This window comes from Phallusia mammillata, chromosome 8 (genome assembly GCF_965637545.1).
Source record: "Phallusia mammillata chromosome 8, kaPhaMamm4.hap1.1, whole genome shotgun sequence".
NCBI classification, from domain to species: Eukaryota; Metazoa; Chordata; class Ascidiacea; order Phlebobranchia; family Ascidiidae; genus Phallusia; species Phallusia mammillata.
The window spans coordinates 4998616-5026385 of NC_137259.1; the positions used below are offsets into that span (position 1 = coordinate 4998616).

Below are 27770 nucleotides of genomic sequence, written 5' to 3' on the forward strand. Positions count from 1 at the left end.
CGTTTGCTCTGCTACTGGTAGAGGATACTCCCGCTTTTGTGTTATTTGCTTGATCCAAGCTATCACGTCCGGGCAAGACAAGCGTTTGGCGACAACGATACGAAATGTTTTAGAGTGGAACTAAGGCATTGATTAAAACAACATTTCCTTTGACGACAATTTTACCACCAAAATTAAAAATGTTCATTCACAAAAAAGTTGAATTAAAAATGTTTTTTAACAAAAGTTGCCAAAAAAACTAACATAAAAATTAACTGTTTAATTACCATTGTGATTGCTATCTTGATCGTTCCTAAAGGGACCTCCAGTAAATACCAAACTTACAGTACAGAGTAATTGGCTACCTGACGCCTTAACATGAACATTTGTTATTTGTTTTGCTTATACACAGGCGCCTGCTCAGAAAGTGATATCATCACGCTCACGTATTTCCTAAAATAATTGTTTTGAAAACTCCCACAAGTGTGAAGTGTTTTGTTTATACTCGCACGAGCTTTTTTACTTCAGTTAAACACCCACAGTAAATTTTCAATTCCTTTAAATGCATATTAGTTTTGGTTCACATTGATTATAGTAACTATACAGTAGAATTCGTTTTTTATGGATTTTGTTCCTTTTGGTGCTTAAAACTGTCCGGCAAGGTTTCTTTTGGGGGTTACTGTTTCTAGGGACCTCGTCGACTGGTCCCACCAATTACGTCGCACCAACTTCACTTTCTTGTGAGCTCCCGTCACATAACGGCTTTATAATATGGTGTCGCTGCAGCGCATTTAGTCATGATCAACCAATACGTTTCAACGCTGCGCAGCTATTTCGGCTTTGATTGTTCAATGTAATTGTTTTGATAAGGTTTCTTTCACCTAGCGCAATAAACACAATTTAAACATTTTGCTCGATTTTTATTTTTATTTTATACTTTCAGCTCTCTATGTGCTTTTCACTCTATTTGCCCGTGTTTTGCCCTCTTACTGGGTTCGTTATACAAAGTTTAGGATACTCCCGCTTTTGTTGACCCCCAGCCCACAAATCCATTCGAAGCAGTTTACCCCATAATAGCCTGGAGCGTTATACAAGTGTGCAAGATTTTTTGGGGACACGGTTTGGGAAAACCAATGAACAAAATTGGGTGAAAGTAAATACAGAGCTACAGCTTCTAAAAAATAAGATATTGCGACCAAATAAGTTGTTTCAACTAGTGATGTACCGAATCGGCAAAATTTCGATTCGGCCGAAACCGAATATTCGGCGGTTTTGCCGAATAAATTCAGCCGAATCAACCGAATCATTTTTGACGTCACGCAAAGTCGTAACCTACACGTTTGACATGAAAACAGAAGTTTATCCACCAGGCAATTAGTGCAGAATGGTTGTGTTTCGTCCTTATTTTCGTTATGTGGGGTTTAACATCGCCGCAAGCACGATTGCCAACCCGACAATGAATACTGATTTTTTTTTGTCTGCAGTGGGAAAAGTGTCAGTATGTTAAAAAATATAATGATAGACGTGATTTCCGTTGGTACTAAGCAGAAATGACACGTTTAACGCTTTAAAAGGGTGTTCGTAAAAGATTCGGTTTCGGCCGAATCGCAACAAATTATTCCGCCGAAACCGAATCTTTGCAAAAGTGGCCGATTCGGCCGAATAAATTCGGCAAACCGAATAATCGGTACATCTATAGTTTCAACACCCATTGGGTCAAAACAAGTTGCAAACTAACAAAAGACGAGTGATTTTACGGTTCGGTTACTAGTAAATAAATAAAACCGTTGCGAAAAACACCGAGTTGTCAACGAACAGCCCCGCAGTGGAGTTGTACAATGCGCGACAATGATGCACAGATTGGGTTACATGTGGTTGCGCTATTGGAAGCGTTTTCTTTAGACACCATCTACTCTGTGGGGTTGGCAACCTGAATAGGCGTAGTGAAGGGTTTGTTTGTCAACCGACTTTGTTTCAGGCAACCCGCCCAAGTCTAGCAAAAACCTTTGGACTAATTTTATTTATTGTCACTGCTATGACTGCGTATATGGCGACGATAGGAGTCTTTTTAAATAAACATAAATTTTAATTGTGGACACCTTTTTTATTCCACGCAAATATGCAACTTAACAGCTGGATTTTATTGTTATTGCTCTTGGCTGCAACTGTCGCAGTGCTATGTTTTATTGAAATGTACACTAATATGTTTCGAAACACTATCTACGGATCTGTTCATAAGTTTAACGGTGAAAATAACGGCCCAAATAGACGTTTAATATTTCCTTTATTAATATAAAAGTATCTACGTAACATAACTACAATTACCACAAAACACATTTTTTTTGGCATTTACAATTGGTCAAGTGGAAAATTATTTAAATATTTGTTCCAGTATAAGTAACACCATGGTACAGATACAAACCTATTTACAATTTATATTTAGGTTATACCCATTTTACTACATCCGTTAGAGGTCACATATAACAATTTATCCGAAAAAGAGGAAAAAAAGTGTTTCAAGGGCTGGAACTTAACCGTATTTGAAGCATGTTAGTGCTTTGAATGGTTTTTGAATTAGCTTGACGACTTATTTCAAAAACTTTTTGGCCAGTTCCAAAATCCTGTAAAAAATCAAAATGTTAATGAACTTTTTAACAAACAGATTGTTTGATAAAAGTAAACAGCTTACATATTGCATATCACGGGTCTTGCTCCTGATTTATCACAAAATGCGTCTACCAAGTCTTCGTACACTTTTGCAGTGTCCAGGGAAAGTGCAGCTTTTATTGTTTGGGCGATAAGTGATCTGCTTGGGAGTTCAGGTTTATCACCGGACACTCTCCGGGCTATTTCAAAATTCATCAACACAAACGCAACAAATTTATACGATAACTTTCCCCCTCTATATAAGGCCGGGTTGGTCACACTAAACGTTGTCCCCAAGAAACGGTTGAACACCATTGAAAAGCCAGCTTGGAGAACCGAGGATAATAGATCGTTCCACTTTACCGAAAAAAATCTGAGGTTACATAAAATTAAAACAATTATTAACAAGCAACAAGCATTTTTTTAAATATTATTACCAATTTTTAACACGCCCAACAGCATTTGTTGTTAACGTTTCCTGTTATTGTTGGTATTATTTTAAAGTTAAAACATATCGATGACTCTCTCACCCCGAAAAATCTAAAAATCCGTTTCCTGGTTGACCTTTTTTTGGATTTGCTAACAAACTCATAAGTTCAGTTTGACCAGATTTAAGTACGAATTTGTTTCCAAGTTCCCAGTGTGGACCGTCTACCCAATCCATCATCAGTGGTAAAAGTTCCGATCCAAAATGGGAACTTAAGTCAAACTGTCGAAAATACAAAACTACTTTCAGTTCTGCTTTTATTTCTTTTGAAAGGTTCCATTTGGGATTTGATTTCCTGGCTAAGTTTCAAATAAAACTTGGATCGCTTAGACTAGAGCAGTGGTTCTCAAACAGGGCCCATTGGGCCAAAAGTTAAACCATAGGTTTAGAACCACTGGACTAGAGATTGTTAACCTAAAAATTTATTCACTTTTTACTACTAAGTTACTATTATTTTGAAATTACACTTGTTGGTAAAACACATGCTGCTTTAAACTTTACCAAAGTTTAAACTGCTTAAACGACTTTAATTTCACATTATAATAAAAAATTAAAGCAGTTTACCGCGTGCGTGTCAAGCATGATAAACCACCGTTTTTTGCATCTATTCAACTGAAAATACAATTTTTAACTTGTAGTTGGGCTTGCTGTCAACTTTAAAGCGACAATCTGATATCTGTTACAATGTGTCAGCACATTTTGTATGGGAGTCTCGCTAAAGGGCTTTTGTTGCAAGTACAATAAGGTGACAACGTAATACTTCAAAACATCCCGTGTACACCCACTATATAGATTTTGTACAATGCACGACAATGATGTACAGATTGGGTTACATGTTGTTGCGTCCTAGCTAAGCTATTAGGCGCGTTTTTTGTCGCTGACCATCCTCTCTGTGGTATATACGCAATCTGAATAGGCATAGCATGGGCTTTTGTCTGTCAACTGACTCTGTTACCCGCCCAAGTCTACTACACACCTTAGATCAGGGGTTCCCAACCTTTTTGCTGCTCGTACCCCTTTGTCAGGTCAGAGCAGTCTTCGTACCCCCATAAAAATTTTGATAGAAATGTTTTGATATATATATTGCGAAATTAAATTGCTCAATTAAAGATTAACCCGGTATTTCACACAAAAATGCAAAAATCACGAAAGGCAATTAACCGTGTGTAGCAGATTTACAGCATGACTACATTCAATGCCTCCATTGTCTGTGCATTTTCTTCCTTGCCTTGTGGGTAGAGCTACTAACACTGGAATTTGGCTAGCGCCCGGTCTGGGAACTTTTGGGAAGTGGCGGAACGTTTATGGTGTTTATGGTGCTGAATCAGCGATTTGGGTTTATGATAAGAATAATTGCCGAGTCAGCACCATTACCGCCTATGCTCTGTTGCGCCACCCACCACACCGGGCGTTAGCTGATTTCCAGTGTTCTACCAACTTTGTGCTTTGTTGTTTATTGCTGGCAGCAAGTGAAAAAGGCATTGTTATGAGGCTTCTTACCTAATAACAACAATTATTTGAAGATAATTTTGTTTTTTTTTAAAGCAAAGACCATCACGGCATTATATCATTTACAATTTCAAAATAAAACTGTCCTGTGAAATCTGTTTGAAAAGCTGCTCTGTGGCCCAAGGATCTTCTTACCCCTTGATATTCAATCTCGTACCCGCAGTTGGGAACCCCTGCCTTAGACTAATTATATTGATTGTCACTGCTATGTGTGTATGGCGGGTGATAGGAATGTTTTCAAACTGTAACCGGTCTATAACCTTCGACGAAACACACTAAAAAACTGATTTTACTAGAGTTTGCATTTTGCTTCTGCAATGCTTTTTCAGGACTTCCAATTTGACATATTTGCTGTTGTTGTGAAAAACGTATTGAATTTTTTACCCGTTACAATTGTGTCACCACCCAACTTACTTCAGGCAAAGTATGGCGATCCCCTACTACGAAGCTGACATGTGCAGCATACGAGGCAGGCAACGGTGCTTGTGATTCGACTTTCGGCGGATTCTCCACTGGGCCTGTGTAGCTCAGTTGGTAGAGCGCGAGTCCCGGAAAGACTCCTGTCGTGGGTTCGAATCCCACCGCAGGCTAGATTTTTCTAGCCTACGCCTTGCCATATGGTGGTGAATGCTTGGTGACCGGCTGATTCGGTATAGCGCCTTCAATGGGCCTGGAGTACTGTGATTTACTTCAGCTGAAGTTGCCTAGGCAAACTGTCATGCATCCTTTGCGATGCCAAGAACGCCCAGTCTATTCGCTTTTGGCGGTCGCATCACAGGTTCTTATTTTTAGCAACCATCGGCCAGTGTCTTCATGTTTTTGTTTGTAAATTAAAGATTGAAACAAAAAGTGATTAAAACCCTATGGTCCCTTACACTGCCGCCGAAAAATCTTACTTTTCTGAACTGAAAGATTTGGTTTTCAGTTTTTACCTGTTTATGACGTCAACATCTAATTTACGTGTGTGTTGGCCGTATATTTGCTTTGTTTACGCACAATCCGCGAACAAAATATACCGCAACCGGACCTATAACATATCTTTCCAGCTCCACAAAGCCATGGTTAAGAACTAGTTGCAAGTGTTTTTTCCATCCCGAATAACGAATGAATCTTTTCAATTTACAAAAAAATTCATGGGCTTCTGTTTAAAACTAACCAGCTTTGGCAAGCAAACACACTTAATATATTTAAAAGTTATTTTCTCACAAATATTTTATTTTTCAATTCCTGGCCAGTCTATTTCTTCATGATGTAGCCAAATGCTGAACATGGGTTCAGGGGATGACCATTGTGTAATATAACACCTGAATTTAGAGCCGTAGACCCAAAAATATCTATAATTTTGTGTAACTTGTGAAATTGAACAACCATCTACCGTGACAAATTACTCTAACATCGCAAAATTTAGCTGCTGTGATCCGCTGCAACAAACGTGTCACAAATTAAAAAATATGAAACCAAGATCTGATGACGGATGCAACACAACTTACACGCTTGCTTTTAAATCTTTTCCACTAATTTCCACTCGTTTCACATTTTACATGTTGCTTTTCCGACGTTTTTGTCTCTTCTCTACCGACACTAAATTTTACCGTGCTTATGCAACGTTCTTATTTCCCAAAGTACGATAACTTCGAAGGACCTTTGTTTTTCACACTTGACAAAACATGACTTAGAAAATGTTCTATTCAAACCGAGCGGTGGATATCACGCGTAAAAACGTCTCGTTTCAGTGGTTGGTTGTGAATAGTTTGTTTCTGATTATCTGCACGTGGTTCGCTTTGACTGGTGTTTGCGATTGATTTGATTAGTTGGAAAAGAAATTACCGGTACATTGTGAGTCAGAGTTGCAAGTCGTGCCGGGCTTTTCGGGCCGGGTTCGGACCGGATTCGGGTTTAGTTATTTGTGAGAAAACAGGCTTAAAACGGGCCTGACTTTACGTTCCGTGTCATTTTAAAAAACAATTACTTAGCTACCATAAGTAACAAGTCTCTGGCTTTGACCTAATGCCAACCTACTCTGAAACGTATTGTTTACCCCATGGTCTACCATTGTTTATTGTATTTGTTGTCTTTCTTTTTTTCCTTTCTCATCCTTTGCTACAAGGCTTCCGTGGATAGGCCTGTTAATCAAAATTTCCGCCCTAAACGGGCTTCTTAAAAACGTTTCGGGTTCGGGTCGGGTTCGGGTCGGGTTCGGGCTCAGATGTCTGGCCCGCTTGCAACTCTGTTGTGCGTTACAAACTTTTGTCATCGATTGATTTACCCCAGGAAATTACAACATATAGAGTTCAGCCTGCTTGTTATGCCAAGTGCTGACCTAACTATGAACAAAATCTTCTATTTTTTTACTTTTGACCAGCTACGCGTGAGAACGCCCCTGAAAAAAACCAATACGATACAGCATCATGTGATTGAAATTTACCGCCTGAACTAGTAGGCTTTAAACTGTGACGATAAAAGTAACATTTCTTTTAACTTGCAGAGTTGCACGAAACAGAAATTCTGCCTTTGACTTTGCTGCTGTCGCGGCCCCATGAATAAAAAAAATCTTGTAACAGATAGTAACAGGTGCAGGGGAAAAAAAACAGGGAAACCACAAACAAGTTATGTCTAGCTCTACTGATCGTTTGGGGATCGGTGTTGTTGTGTTAATGTCTTCTGTATCGGTTGACCCTGATCAATATGTTAGTGGTTTATAGCTGGCTCCAACCAACACGAATACACGAGTCTGAACGTTTTAATTATAAAAAACACGCTTCGAACCAATTCATGTTTATCTCAAACCGTTTTAAAACTAGAGATAAAATAATAACATGACAGCAAGCAAACTATAAGCTACTTTAACTTATATTTCCAAAAACAAAATGTTTGCAATGGTCGGAAATAGCGCTACTCATTAGTTGATCCAGATTCTTTAGGATTGTGATTTCAAAAGTTAAAGTAAAGCTGTGGATCACTGCAGTGCTAAATGTCCCATTGCGATGTTTATTTCCAAATTAACAAGCCTGGGAAACAAAGGATCTGGTCAAACACTTACGTCCGAATATTACACATTAAACACTGAAAGGGGTCAACTCTTACTTTTCGTATGCCAATTTTCTTTTTTCCCCGTAGAACATTTTCGTCATAGTTTTATACACGTCAGCTGTGTCAAACATCAGAGCAATGCGGATTCCATCTTTAATTTCGCGTTTGGTTGGAATGTGATCAAATTCGAAATCTCCCCTGCAAGCTATTTCGAATTGGAGTTGAACAAAACAATCTAATGAATCCCATGGGTCAAAATCAATCTCGTCATCAACCAAACTGTTATAAATCTCCGCAAAACCACGTGTTAGGCCAGACAGATGGTCCTTCCACTGGAAAAGATACATGTAATATAGAACAAAAACGTTTTTATGACGGTTATAAAGCAAAGTTTAAATGCTTAATCTAAATAGCAAATGTCAAATACTGATCGAAATTGATTAAGCTTGTAGTTATTGATGATAGTCATTAAAAGGTAAGTTTTGATTTTATGAAAATAATTTATATGCGGCATCGTGAAAGGGAAGAAACTTTTGTAGAATTTGTTTCTCACCCGAAGTCAATGAATCTATTTTTTGGTTGGTTGTCTTTTGGATTTGGGTAAATACTAAACGTAAAAGGCTCATCAGATGTGGGGAGGTAGACATGACAATCAAATTTATTTCCTTTCTTCCACATTTCCAGATCGTCCACAAGTTCTTCAAACCTTTCCAACACGCTATCTTCACATGGCGAAATGTCGAACTTCTGCACAATTTCAAAACAATAAATTCGCAAAAATCTATATTAAAAATGACTTTTTGTTTACTTCAGTGGCTGGTAGATATCCAAAAGTTTCAATTAGGTTTTCATTTTCCCGGTTTTCCAATCTAAAAGTAAAAAGTCGTTTTATGTTTAACCTAACAAGTCTGCTAATAATATAATTACTGGCCACCTTTGGTATACTTCATATCTTTTTTGGCCCTGAAACATGCCTGTCATTGTAATGTAATCTTCTTCCGTGTCCAAATCCAGTGCAATATCAATTCCATCTTCAATTTCGTAGCGACTGGGAATATAATCAGGATCACCGGGTACTCTGCGAGCTATTTCGAACTGGAGTAAAACAAAACATGCAATTTCCTTTTGATCGAATTGGTTTTGGTTGGAATAAAACATGTTTTCCATCACTTTGTCGTATTTCCTCTTAAAACCAGTCACAAGAAACGGTTGTAAATAATTCTTCCATCCCGAACGAAACCTGTAAATACGATAAGAACGTTTGAAAGCATAAAATAGTGTATAAATGTTTTAAGATTATGCGCCAAGTCAGAGTTGTAAACAGGCCTGAAATTGGAGTCTGAACCCGGCCCGAGCCCAGCCCGAACCTGACCCGAACCCGGTCCGACTTACAACTCTGAGCCAAGTTTTACTTAAAATGTAATAAAGAAATTTGAGATTTCTATCGTCAACAAAATATTTTTTTACCTATTTTTGGGTTCAAATGATGTATTTGTACAACTTATAAAATATGTAATAGAACGATTACTATAAATTATTATCTTACGGAAATTCTAGAAGTGCGTTTCCTGGTTGCATGCTCGCACGACAATGAGGCCAAATGATAAAAACTGGGTGAGTGGATGACGGACTTCCAACATAAAATCGAAATATAGAACCGTACACCCAGTCTTTGCCTTCAACCAGATTCTCAAATGTAGACAGTATTTGATCTCCAGTAGACTTGGAAATGTCGAAATACTGAACAATTTGTATATTTTTGAAATATAGCGTTACTTGTTTGGTTAAATGTTTGCACCGCCTAAAGCGGAATATATATGAACTCGGGTGCAATACCCAGCTCTACCTAACAAAGATATCCTTAATTACTGTCATCGAATTACTAAGGATAGAGATACAAAAGTCATAAAACGTTTACAACGGAAATAGATTAACCGAAGTTGCAAGGTTATCTAACAAACAAAGGACACAGAAATGATATTTACCATTTCGACTACTGTTTTCTGTTTTATGTTGACAGGATTTATACTTTCCATGCTTTCGTTGTCAGTTTTCCCACTTTTTTCATCCAATGTATATTTATAGCTGAATTAACCAAAAGCATTAAGCAGTGATGCAAATAATTTTGGACAAGTTTAATTTAAGTTAGATTGCTTGCTTTGTATCGAAACAGACGTATGGACTGCGGGTTTGATGCACTCTGTTCTATTGCTTTTGTTTCTTTCCTGGTTTAAGAATGTCTTTGTGTTGGAACGAGCTAGCTGTAACAAAGGACTTGATGACGTGTAACATACACACGGAACAGATGCAACAACCTTGTTTTGCCTTGCTTTTAAATCATGCGACTATTGTATTTCTTATTACAGGTATGTTGTTTGCCATGTTAAGTCCAGTGCTAGTCTAACGACGATACAACTTGTGATCATTTCTGTTTGTACCATCTGTCGAGCGGTAAAGGTTCTGAACTGAAACCTGAGATATGTGATGATTCTGTTCGACGCTATCATGTCCAGACACGATTGCCAAACCGCTGTAACGAATCAAAGCAACATTTCTTCTTACACCTACACTGACGTAACCTTAAAACATCCCTAAACTGAACATGGCAGAAGTTGTCACTTCTTTTTAATTACAAGCTGTTAAAATAGGCAAGCAACCCAAAAAGCACATGTCGTTTTTTCTATCTACACCAGCGGTTCTTAACCTTTTTTGTCCACGCCCCCCTAAGGTGTTTGTTGGGCACTTCACGCCCCCCTAAAACAGGCCAAAAAACGACATATTTTTCGAACACATGCAGCAAAGGAACTACCAGAAGTTTCCGTTGCCTATGTTGTAAACCAGGGATCACCTAATTACGGCCCGGGGGCGTTAAAGATTGTGCAAACATTCATATTATACATTTCAGTAATAATTTTACCTGGTCTAACAGGATAACTAACAGGAAGGCATAACTATGTATTATCCAAAAGCAGTTTGTTACGTTACATACAAAAGTAAAGAATAATAATTGTGTGCGAACATTTGCCTTTTTAGTTCCTCGTGGTAGAATAAACGTGCATTAGTTGGTATTTGACACTTCTATAGTTTTCATAATTTTACAATTAAACAGCGGCACAATCTGAATACAAATAAGATCGTGGGAAGACATGAACCCTTTGCGGACCAGTCAAAATCGCCTCGCGTGTGCCAGTTTGGGGCTGCGTCAGGGCTTGTAACCCATGCGACTCTCGAGCGTGATTGTCAAAATGATCCGGCCTGCAGTTAAAAAAATTGGCGACCCCTGTTCTAAACTGACAAACTAAAAACTTTGCCACGTATGTCATTATTCAAAATTTGTGTTACGCCAGGTATTGCAATATTCGTTTCTTTTTAAAAACGTTTGTGTTCGCAAACAATGCCCTACATTTGCAAAATTAATTTTAGGAGGAGGTGAGTCCAAAGTTAAATAAATTTGTTTATTTAACTTTTGGCTCACGCCCCCCTTGGAAATGTCTCGCGCCCCCCTAGGGGGGGCGTGCCCTCCTGGTTAAGAACCACTGATCTACACTTAAAGAGCAAAGCAGCAATTATTTTTAAACTTAGGTCGCACCTGCCTTAACAAGCAGTCTAAAACGTGCATACTTTGTGATTTGCTGTAGGATAAGTTAAACATTTTTAATCTTAGTTTTTGCTAGGATTTAGCAACATTTTTAATCTTAGTTAAATTAGATCAGCACCTGGTATACCAAGCATGCTTGAGGTGTGATTTTCTGGTGTAATTTAATTGATTTTAAACGTTAGTTGATAAAGCATAATGCGTCGTTACTTTTTTACTAATATAACAATCGCAAACAACAGCCATGGCGAACAACGTGCAGGTAATGAAAAACAAACAGTCAACAGACAACCACTGCACCGGGGCGTTTTTTGCAGGATAAGTCATGCTTCGTCAAGTGTGAAATAAAAAGGCCCTTCGAAGCCAATGTTCTCGGGACCACATAGAACGTTGTACAAGTAGGGTTGATTTTAGAGTGCTAAGAAAGGGGACGAAGGCGTCGGCGAAGCAGAGTTAGAACTTGAAAGTTGGAAATTCGTTCAAATGAACAATGAGGGGAAACAGAGTAAAGAATGATTTAAAAGCAAGTTAAAATGTTTGTTATGTCTGTATGTATGTTACACACAACCGAGTCCTTCCTAGAAGCTCGTTTCAACAGAAGACAATCGTAAATCAGGAACAAAACAACAGCAATAGAACAGAGTGCAGCAAACCTGCAGTCCATATGTCTCTTTGGATACAAAGCAAACAATAGAATATAAACTAAAAAATATCAAAAATTGCTTCCATCACTGCTTAATGCTTTTGGTTAATTCAGCTATAAATATACAATGGATGAAAAAAGTGGTAAAATTGACAACGAAAGCATGGAAAGTATAAATCCTGTCAACATAAAACAGAAAACAGTAGTCGAAATGGTAAATATCATTTCTGTGTCCTTTGTTTGTTAGATAACTTTGCAACTTCGGTTAATTTGTTTCCGTTGCAAACGTTTTTTGACCTTTGCAACTCTATCCTTTCGTCACTTGAAGATAGTGAGGATCTCTCTGTTTGGTAAAGGTGGCCCCAGTCTCTATATATCCCATTTTAGGCTATGCGAACGTTCAAGCAACTGTACATTATACTGATGCTTGTTTGGTTGAACGTTTACATTGCCCGATACAGAATATGCATGGACTAGGCTGCGATGATCAGCTCTACCTAACCAAGATTTCCATACTGTCTTAAAATTATTTAATGATAGAGTTGCAAAGGTCAAAAACGTTTAACCAAACTAGCAACAGTATAATGTACAAATTGTGCAGTATTTCGACATTTCCAAATCTATTGGAGACCAAATGCTGTCTACATTTGAGAATCTGGTTGAAGGCAAAGATTGGGTGTACGGCTCTACATTTCGATTTTATGTTGGAAGTCCGTCATCCACTCAACCCGTGTTTATCATTTGGCCTCATTATCGTGCGAGCACTCAACCAGGAAATGCGCTTATAGAATTTCCGTAAGGCAATAGTTTAAAGTAATCTTCCTATTAAATATCTTGTAAATTGTACAAATACGCCATTTGGGTTAAAAAATCTATTTTGTTGAAGATAGAAATTTAAATTTTTTTATTTTAAGTACAACCTAGACTCTGACAATATTTATGCACTTTTTTCTACTATCGTAATTACAGGTTTCGTTCGGGATGAAAGAAATATTTACAACCGTGTCTTGTGACCGGTTTTAAGTCGATCTACGACAAAGTGATGGAAAACATGTTTCATTTCTGCCAAAACCAATTCGATCAAAAAGAAATTGCATGCTTTGTTTTACTCCAGTTCGAAATAGCTCGCAGAGTACCCGGTGATCCTGATTACATTCCTAGCAGATACGAAATTGAAGATGGAATTCATATTGCACTGGATTTGGACACGAGAGATGATTATTTTACGATGACCGATATGTTTCAAGGCAAAAAAGATATCAAGCATACGAAAGGTAGACATAAAGATTTTTTTGTTACATGTAAAACAACCCTTAACGTTTAGGCTGGAAAACCGGGAAAATGAAAACCTAGTTGAAACTTTTGGATATCAACCGGCTACTCAAGTAAAACAAAAAAATCACATTTAAAAAAGGGTTATTTGCGGATTTATTGTTTTAAAATTTTCACAGAGGTTCGACATATCGCTCTGGACCGGAAATAGCGTATTGGAAAGGTTTGAAGAACTTGTAAACAATGTGGAAATGTGGAAGAAAGGAAATAGATTTGATTGTCATGTCTACCTCACTGCATTCCAAATGCCTTTTACGTTTAACATTTACCCAAACCCCAAATTCTACAAACCAAAAAATGGATTTGTTTACTTCGGGTATTTTTCGAAAAGGCTATTTTTTTTACAAGGCTACAAATTAAATTCATTTCATGACAGCCTGAACAATACTTACCTTGCATAGAAAACTTTTGTCAAATCAGAAGCAATTTTGATCAATATTTCACATTTATTATTTGAAAGTTGCTATATGACTGTCATTAAATTGTTGTTCTTTAAAGGCATCTTTTCAATTGGGCAGATCAGCACTCCTATCTTCAACATGGTTTTGCGAGGGTTTATCACAGTTTGTTAAATGGCTTACTTGAATACATACCACCATTGGAACAATTTGATTGTTTTGTTCAACTCCAATTCGAAATAGCTCGCAGCGGAAACTGGACATCTGACAAATTTCCAACCAAAAACGAAATTATAAATGGAATTCGCATTGCTCTAAGCTTTGACACAGCTGATGTTTATGAAACTATGACAGACATGTTTCACGGTGGATACAGAAAAGCGGCATACGAAAAGTAGGAGTTTAAATTAATCACATCACAATTTGAAGTGTGATTTTTAGAAAAACGTGTTTCAACTGATAATTTGTTTTTGTAGGCTTGTCGAATTGGAAACGAACATCGCAATGGGAAATTTATCACTGCAGTGATCCTCAGATTCATATTATCATCCAGGACTACTTTTCTCAAACCCTGAATGATCTGGATCAAATGATGATTCTTTCTATTGCCGCCCACGATAACAAACATTTTTTATGGGACAAAAATTGAAGTAGCCTATTTTTGCTCGTTGTCATGTTTTGTTTTTTTATCGTTTTAAATCCGTTTGAAATAAACATGAATTTCTTTAAAGCGTTTGTTTGGTTAAAGCTGTAAAACGTTTAGACTCGTGTTAATTGTTCACTAAATTTTGCTTTCAAAACGGTCCGCAAAAGAAAAAAGGTTGCAGACCCCTGCTCTAATTTGCCTCATATGTCATTTTCAGTCGAATGTGTAATGTCGATTATCTGCCCGTTGATGCCGATAAGCCTTAAGAGAATAAAAAATGGCTTGTTGAATTACAATTTTAAGTCTCCGTCTTTCAATAACATGTTTTAGACTTTCATTCTTCTTTTTCACGACCGTATGCAAGGACTGCTACAAAAATGTTTCAAGGCATTTATTCCGATAACGTATCGGTAACGAACTTCTCACGGACCGATTCATATAACGTCACGTGAACACGCCCCGGTAATAAGCGCGGAACGTCGTACGACGGGAGAATCGATTCGAGCTTCCTAAAGGCCCCCAACAAGCTGTACTTACAGATAACATTTTTGCAGATCTTAGAGAGCGAACACATCGAAAGCGAAACAAAGAAGAGGATAGACGACGATAGGAAACGCGTTTCGATTCTCCCTTCGTGTATATTCAAATTCTATGATATTTGTCTTTTTTTCCTTTCTTGCGCGCTGGATGTGCAAAAGTCAGAACGATACGCTGATAAATTTCAGAGTGTAGCTGCCGCGTTGAATGAAACAAAGCAAAGATTTAAAAACAGGAACCGAATTTTCTAACCGTCTTTCGAAAGTTGTGTAGCGATACGAGGCACTTTAAAATAGAATGACACAGCACAGAAATTCGCTGCATAAGACGAGAGTGAAAGAAAGAAGGCATTCTGACGGGATTGCTGTAGATATGCATGGGCCAAATGTTTTGAATCGTATCACTAAAACCCATCTTTCCCAGAGTCCTACGGTCAACAACACTAACTAAACGTGGATACGTAAGTTATACGACATATTTTGCTGCGTTGTTTTTGGAAGCTATTGTTTGTTACTTAATCAGTGGTCATGGTTTTAACGACAATGACACCGTGCTGGTGGGCAGTAATGTTAGTAATTCTTCATGCGTACTACACACGGACTTAATTTTATTAAAAACGTCTTCTATTTGCATACTTTTGTTTAATTTTTTTATTGGAGACGACAATATAACCCGTTTATCGGACGGTCGTCACATGTCGAGGCGGGGAGGGGCCTCTACACATAAGAAGAAAAAAGAGCTTATGAAATACACTAGAACAGGGGTTCCCAACCTTTTTACGATCTCGTACCACTTGGACGCTCTGTACTGGCACGCGTACCACTTCCTGTAGAACAACTAATTTGATCGAATCATATTTTATTTACATACTAAAATAACACAAAAAGCACCTCAACTAAATTTAATAATATTTTTTTGTGTTTACTGTAAACAACATATAAAGTGGTGAATCCATGTTTTTGTAAAAAAAAAGAAAGCTACTCGCGTACCACCTGAAAAACCTTCGCGTACCACTAGTGGTACGCGTACCACAGGTTGGGAACCCCTGCACTAGAATAAACCTTTGCATAAATACACAAGTTTTCTGGCAGTTCTCTGTTTTATGTTTTTAATTAAAAAGGACTATGTTTTAATTAACCTAATACAAATAGAACGATAGGTTTGTTGATCAAAACGAATTATTTGCTGCGCAACCCGTTGAACGAAATGCTTGTTCAATGTTTTTCTGTCATAAGTCGTGCACCCGTATCTTTCTCTTATCTTTCTCTCTCTTAGGCCTGTCTGTAAAATTGTTTCATTCGCATAAACTTATTTTCCATGAGCTTTCCATCTTTGGACTAAAAAACTGTTATGTTTGGGTTACTGTTACCCCGCTTACAACTATGGGTAAATGGGAGTTTGCCAACTATAAGTTTTTGTTACATTTTTTTAATATACTTCCAACATGTTGGTGTCCTTCGTTGTTAAGTTCGTCACGCTGTGAATTTCTATTTACAACTTATGCAAGTGGCCCGGTTTCTGAATCAATGACTTATGTAGTCTTGCAAACGGCGTTACTTTTTGGCAACTAATCCAAGTTAGTGGTTCGTTTTGTTTCTGCGCACTATTTTAGCAAGGGTCTAAAATTTCACTTTGACAAATCAACACGAACACAATTATATTTTATTATATTTCGGGTTTAACGCTACATATAAACTAGGTTTTGCTACAAAATACGTTTGAATAAAATGCTGCATGTTATTCTTGGAAAAGTTCCGGTTGTAGTGAGAAGCGTTTTGCGTCAGTTGTTTAGAAGATATCGAATGAGTTTCTGGTCGTTCTTGGAACTGTAACCGGTTGTGGCTACATGCGTAAATTTGCAAGTCTGCGTTCGTTTTCCAATCTGACAAGCCTATACAATAAAGGAACATGGCATACCTTTACGATTTTGTAATGATAAAAACAAAAACTTACTCTTGGTAAGCCGCTTTTCTGTGGCCCCCCTTAAACAGGTCTATCATTATTTCGTAAGTTTCAGGTGTGTCAAAATTCAACGCAATACGAATTCCGTCTATAATTTGCCCCTTGCTTGGAATGTGATGAGGATCCCCTTCTACTCTGCGAGCTGCTTCAAACTGGAGTAGAACAAAGCATGCCATAAGTTCACTTGGCGGAAGCCACGAAAGGCCTCCCGTAAGCCAAGCATTAAAAACCGCCGTAAAACCACTTTTCAAAAGTGGTTGCAAGTCCTTCCACGAGGATGGAAATCTAATAAAAAAATACAATATATTTTACAGTTTAAAATCCTCACCATAGCAAAATTCGTGTCTTGAACGTTGTTTGAAAGTTGCCAACCTTGCTGGTTTTAGAAACATGACGTCAATTAAGTAAGGAGAATAGCCCTGTTTCTTGGTCCACCCACCCAAACAGGAATAAGGGTCAGTAGTACACGGCCACTGTTTTAACCCAATGCATATTTTTCCATTAAAGACATTATCCTTACCCGAAATCTATGTATCCGTTTCCTGGTTGGTCGGGCGTTGGTTTGGGGAAAATGGTGAATTTAAACGGCGAATAGTACGGAAATGGCCAAACACGCGTCGGGTAAACCCTTATAGTATACGCAGAATTGTGAACCCACATTAAACGATCGTTTACTAGATTCTCAAATGTTTGACCTGAGCAATGTGCGTTCCATGGATGAATCTGCATGAAAAGTTAATGCAAAGGGAGAACCAAAAGATTCAAAGACTTATAACACACAGTCTTACCACTAATAAACTTCCCATCTTGCAAACGGATTTTAAAATATCAAACATACAGGTGTAGTTCCATTTTTGCAGTTTTTCACCAAATGTTAGTTGTTGTTTTTTAGTAATCCGCTCGCACAATTCCTTCTTTGCTTTGTAGCTTTACTTGTCGTTGCTTTGCTGGATTTTTTCGTGCTTGTGTAACGCTCGTTGGTTCATACAATATAGAGTCTGAAAAAACCTTTTACATCCAATAGAGCATAACAAATCAACGAAGTTAATATTAAGGTCACAGCACACGTTGCTTAACGTGGCAAAGCAAAGAAAACAGTTTGTTACTGTATAGTTTGTGGGTAAGAATTCACTTTCCACCCGTACGAACGTAATTCACAATGTAAGATTTTTGATTAAACTTTTTAATCCAAATAAACAGTGTGTCGTGATTTTCATATTAGCGTTTAGCTTATTTTAAAAAAAATACGTTGGTAAATTACAACACAAAGATTCCGGCCTGCTGATTATGCCTGTGCTAACTAACTACTATATATTTTAAATTTTGTTGTGATGCAATTAACAGGCACACAACAGCCATAGCTGACTAAAGTCGTTGCACAAACAAATAAGTAGTGATGACTAAGTATTGCTCATCCAGCAGTTTTATTGTAAACAATCGACGTTTCGACGTCCTATACAAGACGCCAACTCAAATAAGTAGTGAGTTGGTATCAAGTAGTTGGTTTTTTTTTAGGGCCACAATTGGGCTTCTGTTTTTGTAAAAACGCCACATACGGGCCTGAACTTAAACTTTGTGACATTTGTCTTTGCCCTGTTGACTTTTACAAGCTACTTAAGTGGCCTGGTTGCTGAACAACCAAGGGCTTAAAAGCAAATCTTACACATTTTTGGTTCTTAGCGGTCTTGCAGCGGTTCTTTGTGTTCTTTGTAATCTAATAGCTTCTAATACGAGTTGCGGAAGGATGGCGTATTACATACACACGGGTTTGACAAGCTTTTTACTTGCTTTTAAATTATTCTGCTTCGTTTCTCATTCATTTTTCATTACAACTGATTTCTACTTTAACTAAATCTAACGTTGCTTCGCCAATGTCTTTGTCCCTCACCCACATGCAATCAACCGTACTTGTGCAACGTTCTGTGGTCCTGATAATATTGACTTCGAGGACTGTTATATTTCACACTTGACAAAGCATGACTTAACCTAACAGAGAAAATGTTCTATTCACGCCGAGCAATGTATAACAAACGAAACGCCTCTTTCCAGCGGTTGGTTGTTGACTGTTTGTTTCTCATTACCCGCATGTTGTTCGCCATGCCTTGTGTTTGCTGCTAAAAAATTACCGGTACGTTCTGCGTTATAAACTAACGTTCAAAGTCAATTAAATTACCTCAAGAAATCACAACATACACCCTTAAGCGTGATTGGTATACCAGACTGAATCCCCGGAAATGCGTCTGTCTATCCACTTGTGGCGCAGTTGCAACATGTGTCGATTGCAAGAAAATAGCTCGTATAATGTGGTTTAATCAATACGATGCTATATAACGCCTTTAAGATGTACCGCATGTCTGAGTTAGTAGGCTTTAAACTGTAATGATTGAAGTAACATTTCTCCTAACGTGCAAAGAAACAAAACTTTGCGTTTGGTTTTGCTGCTGTCACGGCCTAATAAACAGCAAACAGAGTATTCAAAGTCTCTAAAATTCGTTTGGGTGGTTGCTGTTGTTGTTTGACGTCGAGGCAAAGTTGTTGGGCCGGGTTCGGGCTTAGGTTTATTCAAAAAATTCGGGTCTGACTTTACACTTTATGTCAGTATTTTTTCGGAATAAATTTAACTAGCTAAGTAGCCAGTTGCTGGTTCTGACCTAATGGCAAACAACCCTAAGACGCCTTGTTGAAGACCAATTGTATTATATTGTCTATTGTGTTTGTTTGGTCTTTTGTTAGGCTTTAATCATAATGTATAGACATCAAACTTTCGAGTTTAACGGGCTTCTCGAAAACGATTCGGGTTCAGGCCGGGTTTCGGGTTATACTTTCGAGCTTGGGCAGGATTCGGGCGCCAATGTCAGGCCCGTTTACAATTCTGCATCGAGGGCATCGTTTTGACCCGGATTAATATGTTAGTGGTATATACCTGGCTCCACTGTACAGTATAACAATAGTCTGTACGTTTCAAAAAAAGCTCTCACCAAACCGCTTTAAACAAATTTATGTTTATTTTAAACTGATTTTAAAAATACAAATAAAATCGAAACTTGACAACAAGCAAAAATAGGCTACTTCAATTTACATTCCAATAAAATTTTTGCTATGGTGGGAGACAATAGCGAGAATCTTCAGTTGATCCAGATTCTACAGGGTTGAGAAAAGTAGTCCTGGAAGATAATATGATTCTGAGGATCACTGCAGTGACAAATTTTCCATTGCGATGTTCGTTTCCAATTCGACAAGCCTAAAAAACAAAGGATCAGGTCAAACATGTATTTAGGTTGATTTCACTTCAAATTATGATGTGATCAAAGGGGTTAAAACTCTTACTTTTCGTATGCCGCTTTTCTGTTTCCGCCGTGAAACATGTCTGTCATAATTTCATACACATCAGCTGTGTCAAACTCCAGAGCAATGCGAATTCCATATTTAATTTCGCTTTTGGTTGGAATGTGATCAGGCTCAAATTCTCTCCTGCGAGCTATTTCGAATTGGAGTTGAACAAAACAATCAAATTGTCCCAATGGTGGTATATAGTCAATCGAGCCATTGAACAAACCGTTATAAACCGTTGCAAAACCATGTTGTAGATCGGACTGCTGGTTTGTCCAATTAAAAAGATGCCTAGAAAAGATGTATTTCTTGGGTCATTGTTTGCCTGATGAAGGCTACCTGTATAGAAAGTCGAAACGTCGAAATAAAATTACAACTGGCAAAAGAGCTCTATAAACTTGAAATTACGCCCGGCAGCAAGAGAATATATATTGAAAAGATTCCTAGTTTAAAATACAACGATTTGATAGCAAATTTTAATTAATGTCGAACACTGATGAAATTGAAGGAGCTTTTAGCGACATTTTGACGAAAAGTTTTGTGTGCAAGGTAAATAATGTTCATGGTGTCATAAACGGGTTCATTTGTTGCAATGTGAAAATCAATTAGTCTTTGTGAAAATGTATTCTTACCCGGAGTAAACAATTCCATTTTTTGGTTTGTGGAGTTTGGGGTTTGGGTAAATGTTAAACGTAAAAGGGATTTGAAATCCTGTGAGATAGACATAACAATCAAATCTATTTCCTTTCTTCCACATTTCTAGGTCGTTTACAAGTTCTTCAAACCTTTCCAATACGCCATGTCCGGTCCAGAGCGATATGTCAAACCTCTGTGACAATTTTGAAACAATAAATTCGCAAATATTAATTTTTTAAACATGATTTTTTGTTTTACTTGAGTAGCCGGTTGATGTTCAAAAGTTTCAACTACGTTTTTGTTTTCCCGGTTTTTAAGTCTAAACGTAAAAGGGTGTTTTACATTTAACAAAAAAATCTCCTTTGAAAAATGATTAATGTCTACTTTTCGTATGCTTCATATCTTTTTTTCCCAAGAAACATATCTGTCATAGTGAAATAATCATCTTTTGTGTCCAAATCCAGTGCAATATGAATTCCATCTTCAATTTCGTCTCTGCTGGGAATATAATCAGGATCACCAGGTACTCTGCGAGCTATTTCGAACTGGAGTAAAACAAAACATGCAATTTCCTTTTGATCGAATCGGTTTTGGTTGGAATAAAACATGTTTCTCATCACTTCGTCGTAAGTCCATTTAAAACCAGTCACAAGAAACGGTTGCAAATATTTTTTCCAACCCGAACGAAACCTGTAAATACGATAAGAACGTTTGAAAGTAGAAAAAGTGTACCAATATTTTGAGATTATAGGCCAAATCGGAGTTGTAAACGGGTCGGAAATTGGAGCCCAAACTCGGCCCGAAACCGAAACCACAAGCCCGAAACCCGAAACCCGGCCCGAACCCAATTTTTTTTTTTGAGAAACCCGTTTAGGCCCGAAAGTTTGTTCGACAGGCCTGTACATCGAAGCCTTGAAAAAGTCCAAAACAACAAACACAATAGACAATAAATAGAAAATTGGTTTTGAACAAGGCGTTTTAGGGCTTTTTGACATTAGGGCAGGCCCAGCAACGGGCTACTTAGCTAGTAAAATTTATTCAAAAAGATGCTGACACAGAGTGTAAAGTCAGGTCCGAATCAGGCCCATCATTTTTTAGAAATCTAAGCCGGAACCCGACCCGAAATGCCCGGCCCGACTTACAAATTTGGGCTAAGTTTTATTTAAAATGCAAATATTAGTTTGTTATATTTATTGTCAACAAAATATATTACCTTTTTTGTGTTCAAATACTGTATTTGTACAACTTATAAAATATGTAATAGAGAGATTACTATAAGTTATAATCTTACGGAAATTCTATAAGTGCGTTTCCTGGTTGAGTGCTTGCACGATAATGAGGCCAAATGATGAACACAGGTTGAGTGGATGACGGACTTCCAACATAAAATCGAAATATAGAGCCGTAAACCCAGTCTTTGCCTTCAACCAGATTCTCAAATGTAGACAGTATTTGATCTCCAATAGATTTGGAAATGTCGAAATACTGAAAAATTTGTGCATTTTTGAAATATACCGTTACTTGTTTGGTTAAATGTTTACACCGCCTAAAACGGAATACATATGAGCTTGGGTGCTCTAAATATCCAGCTCTAACTAACAAAGAGATTCCTAATTACTGTCATCGAATTACTAAGGATAGAGTTACAAAAGTCATAAAACGTTTACAACGGAAATAGATTAACCGAAGTTGCAAGGTTATCTAACAAACAAAGAACACAGAAATGTTATTTACCATTTCGACTACTGTTTTCTGCTTTATGTTGACAGGATTTATACTTTCCATGCTTTCGTTGTCAGTTTTCCCACTTTTTTCATCCAATGTATATTTATAGCTGAATTAACCAAAAGCATTAAGCAGTGATGCAAATAATTTTGGACAAGTTTAATTTAAGTTAGATTGCTTGCTTTGTATCGAAACAGACATATGGACTGCGGGTTTGATGCACTCTGTTCTATTGCTTTTGTTTCTTTCCTGGTTTAGGAATGTATTTGTGTTGGAACGAGCTAGCTGTAACAAAGGACTTGATGACGTGTAACATACACACGGAACAGATGCAACAACCTTGTTTTGCCTTGCTTTTAAATCATGCGACTATTGTATTTCTTATTACAGGCATGTTGTTTGCCATGTTAAGTCCAGTGCTAGTCTAACGACGATACAACTTGTGATCATTTCTGTTTGTACCATCTGTCGAGCGGTAAAGGTTCTGAACTGAAACCTGAGATATGTGATGATTCTGTTCGACGCTATCATGTCCAGACACGATTGCCAAACCGCTGTAACGAAGCAAAGCAACATTTCTTCTTACACCTACGCTGACGTCACCTTAAAACATCCCTAAACTGAACATGGCAGAAGTTGTCACTTCTTTTTAATTACAAGCTGTTAAAATAGGCAAGCAACCCAAAAAGCACATGTCGTTTTTTCTATCTATACACCAGCGGTTCTTAACCTTTTTTGTCCACGCCCCCCTAAGGTGTTTGTTGGGCACTTCACGCCCCCCTAAAACAGGCCAAAAAACGACAGTTTTTTCGAACACATGCAGCAAAGGAACTACCAGAAGTTTCCGTTGCCTATGTTGTAAACCAGGGATCACCTAATTACGGCCCGGGGGCGTTAAAGATTGTGCAAACATTCATATTATACATTTCAGTAATAATTTTACCTGGTCTAACAGGATAACTAACAGGAAGGCATAACTATGTATTATCCAAAAGCAGTTTGTTACGTTACATACAAAAGCAAAGAATAATAATTGTGTGCGAACATTTGCCTTTTTGGTTCCTCGTGGTAGAATAAACGTGCATTAGTTGGTATTTGACACTTCTATAGTTTTCATAATTTTACAATTAAACAGCGGCACAATCTGAATACAAATAAGATCGTGGGAAGACATGAACCCTTTGCGGACCAGTCAAAATCGCCTCGCGTGTGCCAGTTTGGGGCTGCGTCAGGGCTTGTAACCCATGCGACTCTCGAGCGTGATTGTTAAAATGATCCGGCCTGCAGTTAAAAAAATTGGCGACCCCTGTTCTAAACTGACAAACTAAAAACTTTGCCACGTATGTCATTATTCAAAATTTGTGTTACGCCAGGTATTGCAATATTCGTTTCTTTTTAAAAACGTTTGTGCTCGCAAACAATGCCCTACATTTGCAAAATTAATTTTAGGAGGAGGTGAGTCCAAAGTTAAATAAATTTGTTTATTTAACTTTTGGCTCACGCCCCCCCTGGAAATGTCTCTCGCCCCCCTGGTTAAGAACCACTGATCTACACTTAAAGAGCAAAGCAGCAATTATTTTTAAACTTAGGTCGCACCTGCCTTAACAAGCAGGCTAAAACGTACATACTTTGTGATTTGCTGTAGGATAAGTTAAACATTTTTAATCTTAGTTTTTGCTAGGATTTAGCAACATTTTTAATCTTAGTTAAATTAGATCAGCACCTGGTATACCAAGCATGCTTGAGGTGTGATTTTCTGGTGTAATTTAATTGATTTTAAACGTTAGTTTATAAAGCATAATGCGCCGTTACTTTTTTACTAATATAACAATCGCAAACAACAGCCATGGCGAACAACGTGCAGGTAATGAAAAACAAACAGTCAACAGACAACCACTGCACCGGGGCGTTTTTTGCAGGATAAGTCATGCTTCGTCAAGTGTGAAATAAAAAGGCCCTTCGAAGTCGATGTTCTCGGGACCACATAGAACGTTGTACAAGTAGGGTTGATTTTAGAGTGCTAAGAAAAGGGACGAAGGCGTCGGCGAAGCAACGTTAGAACTTGACAGTTGGAAATTCGTTCAAATGAACAATGGGGGGAAATAGAGTAGAATGATTTAAAGCAAGTTAAAGTGTTTCTTATGTCTGTGTGTATGTTACACACAACCGAGTCCTTCCTAGAAGCTCGTTTCAACAGAAGACAATCGTAAATCAGGAACAAAACAACAGCAATAGAACAGAGTGCAGCAAACCCGCAATCCATATATCTCTTTCGATACAAAGCAAGCAATAGAATACAAACTTAAAAATATCAAAAATGCTTGCAGTACTGCTCAATGCTATTGGTTAATTCAGCTGTGAATATACAATGGATGAAAAAAGTGGTAAAATTGACAACGAAAGCATGGAAAGTATAAATCCCGTCAACATAAAACAGAAAACAGTAGTCGAAATGGTAAATATCATTTCTGTGTCCTTTGTTTGTGAGATAACTTTGCAACTTCGGTTAATTTATTTCCGTTGCAAACGTTTTTTGACCTTTGCAACCCTATCCTTTTGTCATTTAAAGATAGTAAGGATCTCTCTGTTTTGGTAAAGGTGCTCTATATATCCCATTTTAGGCTATGCAGACGTTCAAGCAACTGTACATTATACTGATGCTTGTTTGGTTGAACGTTTACATTGCCCAATACGGAATATGCATGGACTAGGCTGCGATGATCAGCTCTACCTAACAAAGATTTCCATACTGTCTTAAAATTATATAATGATAGAGTTGCCAAGCTCAAAGAGTATAATGTACAAATTGTTCAGTATTTCGACATTTCCAAATCTATTGGTGATCAAATACTGTCTACATTTGAGAATCTGGTTGAAGGCAAAGACTGGGTGTACGGCTCAATATTTCGATTTTATGTTGGAAGTGCGTCATCCACTCAACCAGTGTTTATCATTTGGCCTCATTATCGTGCAAGCACGCAACCAGGAAACGCACTGATAGAATTTCCGTAAGGCAATAGTTTAAAGTAATCTTCCTATTAAATATCTTGTAAATTGTACAAATACATTTGAGTTGAAAAATCTATTTTGTTGAAGATAGAAATTTATATTTAAGTAAAACCTAGAATCTCAAAACATTCATACACTTTTTTCACTATCGTAATTACAGGTTTCGTTCGAGATGGAAGAAGTATTTACAACCGTGTCTTGTGACTGGTTTTAAGTCGATCTACGACAAAGTGATGGAAACCATGTTTCATTTCTGCCAAAACCAATTCGATCAAAAAGAAATTGCATGCTTTGTTTTACTCCAGTTCGAAATAGCTCGCAGAGTACCCGGTGATCCTGATTACATTCCTAGCAGATACGAAATTGAAGATGGAATTGATATTGCACTGGATTTGGACACGAGAGATGATTATTTTGCGATGACCGATATGTAGACATAAGGAAAGGTAGACATAAGGATTTTTTTGTTAAATGTAAAACAACCCTCAACGTTTAGGCTGGAAAACCGGGAAAATGAAAACCTAGTTGAAACTTTTGGATATCAACCGGCTACTCAAGTAAAACACAAAATCACATTTAAAAAAGGGTTATTTGCGGATTTATTGTTTTAAAATTGTCACAGAGGTTCGACATATCGCTCTGGACCGGAAATAGCGTATTGGAAAGGTTTGAAGAACTTGTAAACAATGTGGAAATGTGGAAGAAAGGAAATAGATTTGATTGTCATGTCTACCTCACTGCATTCCAAACGCCTTTTACGTTTAACATTTACCCAAACCCCAAACTCCACAAACCAAAAAATGGATTTATTTACTTCGGGTAAGTGTATTTTTCGCAAATGCTACTGTATTTTTACAAGGCTACAAAATAAATTCATTTCATGACAGCCTGAACAATACTTACCTTGCATACTAAACTTTTGTCTAATCAGAAGCAATTTTGTTCAATATTTCACATTTATTATTTGAAAATTGCTATATGACTGTCATTAAATTGTTGTTCTTTAAAGGCATCTTTTCACTTGGGCAGACCAGCACTCCTATCTTCAACATGGTTTTGCGAGGGTTTATCACAGTTTGTTCCATGGCTTACTTGAGTACATACCACCATTGGAACAATTTGATTGTTTTGTTCAACTCCAATTCGAAATAGCTCGCAGCGGAAACTGGGAATCTGACAAAATTCCAACTAAAAACGAAATTATAAATGGAATCCGCATTGCTCTAAATTTTGACACAGCTGATGTTTATGAAACTATGACAGACATGTTTCACGGTGGATACAGAAAAACGGCATACGAAAAGTAGGTCCCTTTAATCACATTACAATTGAAGTGCAATAGACATAAATACATGTTTGACCTCATCTTTCATTTTTCAGGCTTGTCGAATTGGAAACAAACATCGCAATGGGAAATTTATCACTGCAGTGATCCTCAGATTCATATGATCATCCAGGACTACTTTTCTCAAACCCTGAATGATCTGGATCAAATGATGATTCTTTCTATTGCCGCCCACGATAACAAACATTTTTTATGGGACAAAAATTGATGTAGCCTATTTTTGCTCGTTGTCATGTTTTGTTTTTTTATCGTTTTAAATCCGTTTGAAATAAACATGAATTTCTTTAAAGCGTTTGTTTGGTTAAAGCTGTAAAACGTTTAGACTCGTGTTAATTGTTCACTAAATTTTGCTTTCAAAACGGTCAGCAAAAGAAAAAAGGTTGCAGACCCCTGCTCTAATTTGCCTCATATGTCATTTCCAGTCGAATGTGTAATGTTGAATATCTGCCCGTTGATGCCGATAAGCCTTAAGAGAATAAAAAATGGCTTGTTGAATTACAATTTTAAGTCTCCGTCTTTCAAAAACATGTTTTAGACTTTCATTCTTCTTTTTCACGACCATATGCAAGGACTGCTACAAAAATAGACATTTATCCCGAAAACGTATCGGTAACGAACTTCTCACGGACCGATTCATATAACATCACGTGAACACGCCCCGGTAATAAGCGCGGAACGTCGTGCGACGGGAGAATCGATTCGAGCTTTGTCACGTTCCGTTTTCACGGGTACGCAAAAGTTTGGGACTGACTTATGGAAGTTCCTTAACAGCTAACGCTCGTGTACTCTGATCGGCAAGACATCTTTACTTTTACATTTATTCACGTCCAACCACAACAATCCAGCACTCTCAACTCTACTCTTATCGCAGTTATCTCTATCTTCTTCTCAGTTATGTTAAGTTATATCGTTAGATGGGCGCTCTTGTAATGTAACGCTGAGGCAACAATGAAAAGGGTAA

At 37.6% G+C, this 27770-nt stretch overlaps 1 protein-coding gene, 1 non-coding gene and 1 pseudogene across 2 annotated transcripts; 2 read left to right on the forward strand and 1 right to left on the reverse strand.

Moving 5' to 3' along the window:
* The first annotated feature begins 5137 nt into the window (after window positions 1–5137).
* On the forward strand, window positions 5138–5211 carry Trnas-gga (transfer RNA serine (anticodon GGA)). The gene has a single exon. It is a non-coding gene; the product is annotated as a tRNA-Ser (tRNA).
* A 9851-nt stretch (window positions 5212–15062) lies between these two features.
* Window positions 15063–15918, forward strand: LOC145205205 (uncharacterized; annotated as a pseudogene).
* Window positions 15919–19833: 3915 nt separating this feature from the next.
* On the reverse strand, window positions 19834–22360 carry LOC145204764 (uncharacterized). Its single transcript, XM_080077361.1, has 6 exons — window positions 22022–22360; window positions 21115–21420; window positions 20989–21049; window positions 20727–20923; window positions 20092–20385; window positions 19834–20005 (listed from the first exon to the last, which is right to left on the reverse strand). Exons 2-6 carry the CDS (start codon window positions 21345–21347, stop codon window positions 19954–19956), a joined length of 837 nt encoding a protein of 278 aa, XP_079933487.1. The 5' UTR covers window positions 21348–21420; window positions 22022–22360; the 3' UTR covers window positions 19834–19953.
* Between the last annotated feature and the right edge of the window lie 5410 nt (window positions 22361–27770).

Excerpts from the sequence above, each read along its gene's own strand:
- LOC145204764 (XM_080077361.1), bottom strand. The coding sequence starts at position 21,347 with ATGAGAAACATGTTTTATTCCAACCAAAACCGATTCGATCAAAAGGAA. Across the intron at positions 21,050-21,114 it reads AGATATGAAGCATACGAAAA|ACTTAAAAACCGGGAAAACA; the intron begins GTAGACATTAAT and ends TTTTACGTTTAG. Across the intron at positions 20,386-20,726 it reads AATGGAATTGTTTACTCCGG|GCATCTTTTTAATTGGACAA; the intron begins GTAAGAATACAT and ends CATCTTTTCTAG.